General features: G+C 45.0%; 1 protein-coding gene across 1 annotated transcript in view; it reads right to left on the bottom strand.

Annotated features, from left to right (window-relative positions):
- Window positions 1-2,654: 2,654 nt before the first annotated feature.
- Window positions 2,655-11,335, bottom strand: part of LOC107114822 (interferon-inducible GTPase 5-like) — a 14,342-nt gene continuing 5,661 nt past the window's right edge. The window contains exons 2-3 of the mRNA XM_015416417.1: window positions 7,083-7,795; window positions 2,655-4,025 (exon numbers count right to left, since the gene is read on the bottom strand). Of these exons, the coding sequence (XP_015271903.1) occupies window positions 2,807-4,025; window positions 7,083-7,759 (1,896 nt within the window). The 5' untranslated portion in view covers window positions 7,760-7,795 and the 3' untranslated portion in view covers window positions 2,655-2,806. The remainder of the gene's footprint in view (window positions 4,026-7,082; window positions 7,796-11,335) is intronic.

The raw sequence follows: 11,335 nt of genomic DNA, 5'->3' as shown, positions 1-11,335 counted from the left end.
CCCGAGCATGCTGCTGCCTGGCTATGGGCAGTCTTAGATCCAGAGGCTTGGATGATCATGCCTAGGTAGCGAAAGCTAGCTACCTGTTCAAGATTCTGGTCATTTACACTCCACTTTCTTAATTTGGGTCTCCTGCCAAAGGCCATAATATTGAGACATCCAGCAACATCGTTGAGGTAAAAGTTAAAAAGCGCAGGCGCTAGCATACATCCTTGCCTAACTCCCTTTAAAGTGGGAATTTTATCAGTCAAATGCCCCAACCTGGTATATCTAACCCTCAAAGATGTTTGTTCATGAAGGGCATGAATGAGCGCTAAAAGTCTCCTGTCTATTGTAGAGGCTTCAAGTTTTCTCCATAATATAGATCTAGAAATGGAGTCGAAGGCCGCTTTAAGATCAATAAACGCAGCATAAAGTGACGAGGGGCCTTTGCCAGAGTATTTGTCAATGAGATGCTGAAGAAGAAGGCAGTGGTCCATTGTTGACCTACCCTGCCTAAACCTCACCCCATTACTGCCACAGAGAGCGTTTCAGAGGATGGTGTGCAGGCCCCAGGTTCATGTTTTAAAAGCTGCCTGGGGGTAAGACAGATCACACCACAAGCAGAATACCTCAAGGCAAAAAATGATAGGAAAAGGTGCCAGCAGTCACCCCATTACTGCCACAGAGAGCGCTTCAGAGGATGGTGTGCAGGTCCCAGGTTCATGTTTTAAAAGCTGCCTGGGGGATTATGGACCATTCACACACTTTCAACTTTAATATACCTCATAGGGTAGTTGTGCGGATCATACGGGGGAGAGGATAATGATGTCAGCTGCTTTGGTTCCCACTGCAGGGAAAGACTGCCCTTTCCCTAGGCAGAGGCTGGGGGGGGATGTAAACCTGAAGACAGACAGGCAGATAAAGGTAGGCTGATGGTTGCCTGGAAAGGACATAGGGTTGCCAACTCCAGGTTGGAAACTTCCAGGATATTTTAGGGATGCAGCCTGCTGTGGGTGGGGTCTGAGGAGGAGGAGGAAGAGGGGGACCTCAGACAGATACAATGCCATACTCCCCACCCTCCAAACAAGCTGTTGCCAGTCTCCAGGTGACAGCTAGAGAGCTCTTAAAGCTCAGGTGCTAATTCAAAGTGTTGCAATGTATCGACAGAGTAGTGTTTTGGAAAATCTTTAGTAATTGTTTGGTGCATTGCCAGCTTTAGGTATGGAAATTCCTGGAGATTTGAGGGGTGGAGCCTGGGTAACAATTGTTGCCACTCTCCAGGTGAGGGCTACAGATCACTCAAAATTACAACTGCTCTTCGGGTAGCACAGATCAGTCCCTCTGGAGAAAACAGTGGACTCTGTCATTATACCCTGCTGAGGTTGCCACAGCAAACTGACACTGTTTGCCCAAAGCCGGAGCACTCTCCCAGAGCCTCTTTCTAGATCCCGTTGTATTTATTTCCACAACGGGCCTTATTTCTAGTAAGGTTATAATACAGAACAGTTGCCCAAAACACAATGGCACCTTTTAAGACTGCTGATTATACCTGGTAGATAGATTCAGGTGGGTAGCCGTGTTGATCTGTAGCAAAAGAGCAAAGTTTGAGTCTAGTGGCACCTTTAAGACCAACGAAGTTTAATTCTGGCTATAAGCTTTGTGTACAAGCACGTGTTTTTTTAAAAAAAAAGCTATACCATTTTTCTGTTTTACATAAAAAATAACATTAAAAATACAGTTAACGAAGAGTGAATGTTTAGAGCAGAGAAAATCTGTCAACTAGCAGTGTCTGAAAGAACCAGGAGTTGATGTTGAAAGATCTTGAGAGGATACCGTTAGGGCCTGTAAGTCTAAGGTGTGTAATATGCAAATAAACATGTTGAGTTCCTCATTAAAGGCTGGGACCAGCTCTTGGGAGACCCAGTGGATCTAAGATGCTCACTAAAACAAATAGAACACCATTTCAAGCACCCAAGCCCACTCTGCATGTTGAGGGCAGTTGTGTTATATGATGGAAATAGGCCTACCATTTGCCCACTTATGGTGAGAGTCCTCCAGGGACAGCTCCGGTTGCCCACTGATGCCCAGCTGGTTGGCAGGTGGAACCAGGCCAGCCAAACATTGGGGGGGGGGTTTGAAGTCATCACCCCCATGTGATGATGTAACTTCCAGGTCAAACCAGAAATGGTGGTGTTGCACCACAGGCAACACTCTAACGCTTGGCCTGAAACTCCATGGAAGCTATAGAGTTTGGGGGTGAGTGCTAGACCACTGTCCTGGCGCACCACCACCACTTCTGGGTGACACCAGAAGTCCTGCCAGAAGCTGCATCATTGCATGGGAGTGATGTTCCCAACCCCCACTCCCAGTAAGTTCCCACCTCCTCCCATTTCCCGCCATACACCAGCCCATACCTGCCAACCCTAGATGGAAACAGTATCACAAGAATGAGCTATCGGCAAGCACGCAGTCATTCGAGAACACTCTCTTCAGAACTTTGTCGCTCGTGCCGTTCTTCATAGCCTCAGATCTGCCATCTGGACTAGCAAAGATGCTTCAAATGGCTTCCAGATGTCAGATACACTGAACTGGCACACTTGAAAAAGTCTTCTTGAAACACTTGAATGGACATTTTCATTCCACACAAGGGTTCTATAGTTCTCTTTGGGTGTCGGTTAAAAGAAAAATAATAAGCAACCAAACAGAAATGCAAATCTTTTTCATGCTCAAGCTCTGATCCTGTGCCCTCATTCACACATTTCATTCCTGGGACTCATTTTCCCGAATGAGGGTCTTGGATCCTCAGGTGCTGGTTTCAGAAGGCTCAAGGCTCAGCAGCTTTTGCCCGAACGTTCTCAGCATCTTCCACAATGTCCTTCAGGAAGCTCCTCAGCATGTAGAATGTGGTGACAAAGGAACTAGCCCCTCCAACCAGAGAGCCCAACACTGGTACAAAATCAAAGACCAGTTCTAATGTCATCAGGGACCCACACAGCAATGACCTGGCCAAGAGACCCACTACAAATTCCGGAGTGATCTCACTAGACATTGGAGACTTCTTGACAGCAGATTTCAACACTTCATAATCTTTGCCAACCTGTTTTGCAACTCTGCGGAGGGACTCTTCAGTCAACCCAAAGACCTTGTAGAAAATGAGCAGCGCTCCTACCAAGATGCTAAGATCACAGGCAAAAGAAAGTCCTGGGACAGGAACTACCCCAATAGCACAAGACACAAGGGCTACTTTCCATATATGGGCCTCCATAGCAGCCTTCTTCTTTTCCAGGATTTCTCTTGAGAAAACTGGCAAAGCCAGAATGAATGCATGCCTCTTGAGACCGTCTAGTTCCATTTCCAAGGTCTCTTGCAAGAGAGGGAAATCGTACATATTCAAGTGCCACCTGGAAACGAGGAAAACCCTTGGAGAAGGCTCTCCTGCCTCTCTCAGATTCTCACAGCAATAGTTCTTTATCTTCTCAAGGGTTTTGTCCTCACTGAAGTTGGGTCTCCTTCTCTCGGAATCCATACAGACATCCACCTTGGAAAACACATAATAGTACTTCTTCTGCATTTTCTTAATTTCTTGGGCCAGGAGGACGTCATTCTCACGGAACCGTTCTGAGGCAACAATGATGAAGAAATCATATTGGCTAAAGTTGACCCTCTTTAGGTAATCCTCTGGTCTAAATGTAGGGGTCCTGATTCCCGGTATGTCCCACAAAGTTACATTGGGAAATGAGGGATGAGGATACCCATGGACATCCATAGTTGTCTGCACCACTCCAGTCTGGGCTGCACCTTCTTCATAATCAGTCATGCCCCTCATCGCGTTGACAAGGGATGATTTACCAACACCTGATGCACCTGTGATTGCAATGTTGAGCTTGGCATTTTTCAGTGCACCCCATTCTTGACGAGCTTCGTCTGCCACCTCTTTGAGACTTCTTTGTGCTGTAGCATCCCTCAACTCTGCAAGGTCAATTCCTAAGACATGTTTTGAGAAGAAAGCACCAATTCCAGTCATTCCCCATGCTGCAGTTGACCTAGTAAGGAAAACAAAGATTTATTCAGACACTCCTACCCCACATTTGTAACTGTAACAGCACTCATGGTTATAGGCTTTTCTTTATTTGTTGTATGCTCCTTGAATTTGCTCTGTGAGAACCAGTCCTCCAATCATTTGAAAGCCAATATGGCCTTTGTTCTTGGAAGATAGTAGAGAAACTAAGTAATTTGTCAAGAAGCTATCATTAGTGGGCTGACTGGAAAGCAAGGGCTCTAATCCCCCCCCTTCCTGTGTGTTGTCTGCAGGGGGGGGGCTTTTCAAATGCAAAGTGAAGGTTTGGCTCATTTCAAACCTCCCAGGAAAAAATGCATTTCTTCACACCTGGTATCACTCCACCCATAGTATCATTATTGGGGTTGGCTACTAGTCTTAAAAAGCAAATGTTTTTAATTATTAGTTGCTGTAAATTATTAATTATTATTTAATTATTATTGTAAGCTGCCTTGAACTCTAAGGAAAGGCGGTATATGAATGTTTTCACAAAGGCAGTATATGAATGTTTTCACAAATAAATAAAATCAATATTCCTTCCCAGCTAGTACAACCAGATTACCACCCTGTTGAGGTGGTGGGCATTCACATTCTTCCGTCTTCTGGCCTCCCCTAACGGCAGTTTTGGCTTTGTGCCCAGTGGCCAAAATCACCGGCACCACTCATGAGCAGTGTTCCCTCTAAGCTGAGTTAGTGTGAGCTAGCTCACAGTTTTTTAGCCTCTGGCTCGCACGTTTTTGTCTTAGCTTGGGAAGGATGGCTCCAGAGCAAACTCATTTATGCAGTAGCGAAATCGCTCACTCACAACTTTAATGCCAGGAGCTCACAAAAGTTGGATTTTTGCATCACAGGACTCCACAGCTTAGAGGGAGCATTGCTCACAAGTACCATATAGCATCGCTACAAAGGTTCTTATTTTATTATTCTGATTTTTAAATTTTAATGTCTAATTTTGTCATTTATGATATTTTGTTGTCACAGCATGTGGCCTGTAACCCGCCCTGAGCCAGCTCGTGGGTAGGGCGGGATATAAATTTCATCATTATCCTTCTCCTCCTCATCCTCTGTAAAAACATCCTTTATCATTCATACCAGAGCATTCCTTAAACTGGGTATAGAACCTAAACCAATAGCATTTTCAGCAAAGGAATGAGAGGTGATGGAAGGAATAGTTTCTTCTGTTACATCAAGTGGCTTAGTGTGGATTCGGCCTTGAATTGGAAAGCGGACAACATCCATATGCAAAGGTATCTAAGGAACATGTCTCCCTATCTACACACAGTAGCAACTCAGCCAAGACTCAACCTGAGTGACTATGGGCCAATCACTCTCTCTTGGCTTAATGTAGCACATGATAACATTACAATGTCCTTCACAGAATAGCAGGGAGAGGGCTCAACCATGTACAGTGACCAGTGAGCCTCACCAGTGGAGCAAAAGTTCATAAGACTACTTGCTCTAAGCTGTGGAGACTTGGGAGCAAAAATTCTGCTTTGTGAGCTACCGGCATTAAAATTGTGAGTGAGCGATTTGGCTATTGCATATATCAGTTTGCTCTGGCGTCATCCTTCCTGAGCTAAGACAAAATTGTGTGAGCTGGAGGCTAAAAAACTGTGAGTTAGCTCACACTAACTCAGCTTAGAGGGAATACTGACAGTGACCCGAACTTCTTGGAGATAAAAATGCAGTAAACATGAATGGGGGAGGAGAGATTTCATGATTTTACTTCCCTGGACAACTCTCTTGTGTGCCCAAAAGGCCTGGCTTGGTTTCCCCTTCTGTTATGCCTGTCCCTCCCGACTCAGGCGCGAGCCTCATCAGTGAAGCAAAAGTTCACAAGACTACTTGCGGGATCCCTTTTTTCTACTTGGAACAGGAATTCTAAAGCCCAATAAATTAAAGACTAAACCTTCACTTTGGAAGGAGATAAGACTCCAAGAACTGCCAGGCTCCCCAAGATTTGCCTGGATCTCCCATCCTACAGCTTATTGGCTCAAACAGGGTGATGATGCTCGACTTTTCACACAACACTACTAAGGTGTACAGCTAGTGATAACCAACTGGGTGCATTGCTCCTCTGTAGCTGGAGCAGGGGTGGGTTTATGTGCAAGCAGGAGGCAGACAGAGAGACACAGTCTGCAAAGTATCACTGAAGAAGAAGAAGAAGAGATTGGATTTATACCCCGCCCTTCACTTGGAGTCTCAGAGCGGCTTAAAAACTCCTTTCCCTTCCCCTCCCCACAACAGACACCCTGTGAGGTGGGTGGGGCTGAGAGAACTCTGACACAAACTGCCCTTTTTCAAGGACAGCTTTGCCAGAGCTTGTGACTGACCCAAGGTCACATCAGCAGGTGCAAGTGGAGGAGTGGGGAACCAAACCCGGTTCTCCCAGATTAGAGTCCGTGCACTTAACCACTACACCAAACTGAGGGAGCACAAAAGGCCGTACTGAGCAGGGGAAAGAAAGGCTAACTAGACTGGGTTTTCAATGAAACTGGCAACCGATTTATAGCGATCCCGTAGGGTTTTCAAGGCAAGAGATGTTCAGAGATAGTTTGCCACTGCCTGCCTCTGTGTAGCGACCCTGGACTTCCTTGGTAGTCTCCCATCCAAGTACTAACCAGGATGTTTTCCGCAGTGTCAAGTTTCCCCCTGCCTGCTCTTCTATTCATCCACGGCTTTCCCTCATTTTCACAGATGATTTCTCCCTCCCAGGAGCAAAAATGCAGTTTGCACCCTCTTGCGGCGCAGCATGGGAACTCCCGGAAACAGGGAAGTCCGATGCTGTGGGGAAACAGGGAACAAAACTGCGTTTTTGTGCCCGGGACTGCAAAAACATCAGCGGAAATGAGGGAAAGCAGCGGAGGTATACAAGAGCAGGTGCAGAGAAACTTGACACTGCAGAAAACATCCAAGGCCAGCCCTGCTTAGCTTCTGAGATATGATGAGATGGAACTAGCCTGGGCCATCCAGGTCAGGGTTCTCAACCAAATTACACATTAACCAAGAAAATATTATTGTGCCTTAGCTAGACCCAACATACCTCGCGTATTTCTTCTTTCCTGCTATTAAGGCACGTATCTTGAGGTCTTCAATTTCATTCTCCAAGCTTCTTTGCAGGAGGGGGAAGTCGTACTTTTCCAGATAGAAAATGGAGACGAGGAAAATCTCTGGAGAAGAAATACCAGCCTCCCCAAAATTATCAAAACAATGTTTCCTGACTTTTTGAAGGGTTGTTTCCTCACTGAAGTCTGGACGCCGTTTTTCATTCTCAATGCGGAAGTCCACTTTGGACCTCACAATGTAGAACCGCTTCTTCATTTTCTGAATTTCCCGGGATAGCAGGATGTCATTGACAGTGAAGCAAACAGAGGTGACGATTATGAAGAAATCATATTGGCTAAAATTTACCTTTTTTGCGTATTCCCTGGGTTTAAAATTACGTGTCCCAATTCCTGGTAGGTCCCATATTGTGACATCTGGAAAGGTGGGGTGGGGGTAACCAGTTGGCTCTGTTGTTGTTTCCTTCACACCAATTTCAGCTGCACCTTCATCAAAATCTGATAGGCCCCTCAGGGCATTGACAAGGGATGATTTGCCAGTACCTGATACCCCTGTGATGGCAATGTCAAGCATGGTTTTTCCTGAGAGGATTCCTCCTTCCTTGGCAGACTTCTCTTCAGGTTCACTGCTGACTGGTGTTGAACTTCCCCCACCCATGGCTCTTCTTGAAGATTCAGTTGACCTGAAAACTAACTACAAATATTGCGATTATTAACTCCTCCGTATAATGCTCCCGTCACATTTTACTCTGACATTCAATTGTGTGTGTGTGGAAGGGACAATTTACTTAATTCTGCTCGGATAGAAAAACAAATCCTTAACAGATGGGTGAAGTCTTCCCCATTTTTATTCATAAATGTATTTATACCCTACTTTTCAAAAAGAACCTTGCATCCAGAGCAGCTTACCAGAAGACAATTTTACTAGAAGACAGCCTATTGGAAGGACAAAACAATAAGGAGATTGGAGAGGTGAGAGGAGATTGGATTTATACCCCACCCTTCACTACCCAAAGGAGTCTCAGAGTGGTTTACAATCCTTTTCCCTTCCCATACCCACAGCAGACACCCTGTGAGGTAGGTGGGGCTGAGAGAGCTCTCTCAGGAACTGCCCTTGAGAGAACAGCTCTTAAGGAACTTATGACTGACCCAAGGTCACACCATGTGGAGGAGTGCGGAATAAAACCCGGTCCTCCCAGATTAGAGCCCATGCTCTTAACCACTACACCAAACTAGTGTATCACCAAAAAGTGATTTGCTGGTATATTGTACCTAGTTGCAAAACAAATTGGAGCAAAACAAATGACTAAACTTAGTTCATCTCCAAAAAGAGGGAACAAGTTCCACCCCCTAGTGTGGATGAACACTAACAAAGCCAGACACCCTGGGAACAACTATCCAGAGAGATGGTGCCCCCACTGCAAAGGCCCTGGCTTTGGTCATCAGTTCACTTGCTTCATTTCTAAGGTCAAGGGTACTTAGTCATGGTTAGGGGTGTGCATGAACTAGGAGAATGTGGTTCAGTTCAGTTCGTGGTTCATGGTGTGTCCAGTTCATGAACCGCAAACCATAATGAATGTTTAGGGGGCTAAAGAAACCAGTTCAGTTTGTGAGGTTCATGATGCAATATAATCCCCCCTTCGGTGTGCTAGAGACACCAAACTCACAGGGGATCTCCAATGGACTCTCCTCTACCTGCCATCCAAGACAAATTTACAATAGAATTGTTGCCCAGATACCAGAGTGTCATCCCAACATCCCAGAAGTGATGACGTCACTTCTGGGTCACGTAGGCAGTGATGTAGACATGTCACTATCAATGCTCCCTCTAAGCTGTGGAGTCTTGTGAGCAAAAAATTCTACTTTGTGAGCTACTGGCATTAAAGTTGTGAGCGAGCGATTTGGCTCCTGCATAAATTAGTTTGCTCTGGACTGCCATCCTCCCTGATCTAAGACAAAAATCTGTGAGCTGGAGGCTAAAAACTGTGAGCTAGCTCACACTAAATCAGCTTAGAGGGAACACTGGTCACGATACAAAAGCTGGGCCTTGCTGTTGCTCCTCGTAAGTCCCCCCACCCCCTGCCGGTTGCCTTACTATGAGGAGGAGAGAACTATGGAAGTGGGGGGGGGATATTTTGTCATGCTTGTAAATTATATGCTGCCATTCCAATAAAATACATTTTAGAAAAACATGCTTTCCTGAGCCCAGTTAACCTTATTGGAGAATGTAGTCATTTAAGTGTATCTCCCCTTTTGGCTGGCCAGGCCTACAACAGCAAATTCAGGTAACTGAGCTTTGGCTTCTTCCAGGCTCTTTGTCCTGACTGTCACACCCCCCACTGAAGAGCAATATGTGATGAGAGGAAGAGGCAGGGGGCCCTGGGAAAGGTCTTTCTCTGTTGGAGACACCGGAACGTAGTTGCCAGCAGGAGAATACCATAATGAGCTGGATGGGTGTTGTGTCCGCTGGCCGCCACCAGATGCCAGCGCACACTTCGGAGCTTGAGGATGAAATAACAATGGGGACTAGGATCCTGGTCTCTCCACTGGGGGACCAATGGGACCGTGGCAGGAGATTCAAACCCGCCAATGGGACCTAGGGGTGTGTCCCCAGGGATGTATATAGTTGGCCACCCGGCCATTGTTTAATGTCTTTGTTGTGTACCAGTAAAGTATACTGATCACTACATCAGTCTCCATGCTTACTTCATGCGTCTAACCCACTGCACTTCAATGGCGACGAGGATGGGATTCCACTGAGCAAGCAAGCCGGGCTATCGGGCTCGGAAGGGGAAGACAACGCATAGCGACCTGTGCTCGTCCGATCGATGAGCACCGAGGGTAAACAAGCCGCTTCCCTCAGCAAACGAACAGCACAATGGCAGTTGCTCCGGGATCAGGGCTAGTACCGCCATTCGATACAGCCCGTCCACAGCAATGGGGAGCCTGGATCACAGGCCTGAAGCAAGTATTAGTCTTCTACCAGGTGACGGATGAGGCCAGGAAGAAAGGCTACCTACTGGGGTCATGCGGACCCGCCATCGTGGAGCTGGCCCAGTACCTCCTCTCCCCCAAGTCGTTCAAAGACTGCACCTTCAAAGAGATCGTCTCAGCCGTGCAGAACCATTACACACCGAAATTCAAATTTTACAGGAGCAATTAAATGCCTTATTAAATCAGGAAATATATTGGAATTTGAAGAGACTCCAACAGAAGTCGTTTGAGGGGGCAAATAAACCAGGAAAATTTTTGGCTTGACAACTGAAAAAGAGACGGGAGAATAAAATTATAAACAAATTAATAGATGGGGGAAAAGAAATTGTGGATATGAACGGAATCAAAAGAGTTTTTTAAAAAATACTATGCAAATCTTTTTGCAAGAAAAACAATAGATAAAAATAAGATAATAACCTATTTGGATAAAATAAATTTGGAAAAAGTTTCGGAAGAATTTAAAAAGATGTTGAATGGCCCAATAAAGAAGGAAGAAATAGATATGGCAATTCAGGAAGCAAAGTTGGGAAAGGCTCCAGGACCAGACAGCTTCACAGCAAAATTTTATAAAAAAACTAAAGAGAAGCTAATCCCAATCTTTGAACTTTTGATGAATGATATACGAGAAACGAAGAAGATACCAGAATCATGGAAAGAGGCCACGATTTCGCTTATCCCCAAGGAATCTCAGGATTTAACAAATGTGAAAAATTATAGACCAATTTCCCTTTTGAATACTGACTATAAATTGTTAGCCAAGATTATCTCGAAGAGACTCAAGATATATTTAAAAGAGGTTATAGAAGAAGAGCAAGCAGGTTTTTTGCCCAACAGACAGATAAAGGACAACATGAGAATAGTGATTGATGCAATTGAATATTATGATAAGCATGTTGAGAAGGAGATTGGTTTCTTTTTTGCAGATGCGGAGAAAGCTTTTGATAATTTGAACTGGGACTTTATGTATAATAGTGTAGTGGATAAGATTGACATAGGAGAGCAATTCCGAAATATAATTGAAGCAATATATACAGAACAAAAAGCAGCATTGGTTATAAATTTAGATGTGATGGAATACTTTAAAGTGCAGAAGGGGACGAGGCAAGGATGTCCTTTGTCCCCATTATTATTTATATGGATTTTAGAAGTATTACTGAAGCAGATTAAGGAAGACAAGACAATAGAAGGCCTTGTGAAAAAGACTAAATAATAATAATACCTACCCCAAAAATAAGCCCTA

Source organism: Gekko japonicus, unplaced genomic scaffold, assembly GCF_001447785.1.
Source record: "Gekko japonicus isolate JY-2015 unplaced genomic scaffold, Gekko_japonicus_V1.1 scaffold2726, whole genome shotgun sequence".
Taxonomy (NCBI): domain Eukaryota; kingdom Metazoa; phylum Chordata; class Lepidosauria; order Squamata; family Gekkonidae; genus Gekko; species Gekko japonicus.
This window is presented reverse-complemented; position numbering and strand designations above follow the sequence as displayed.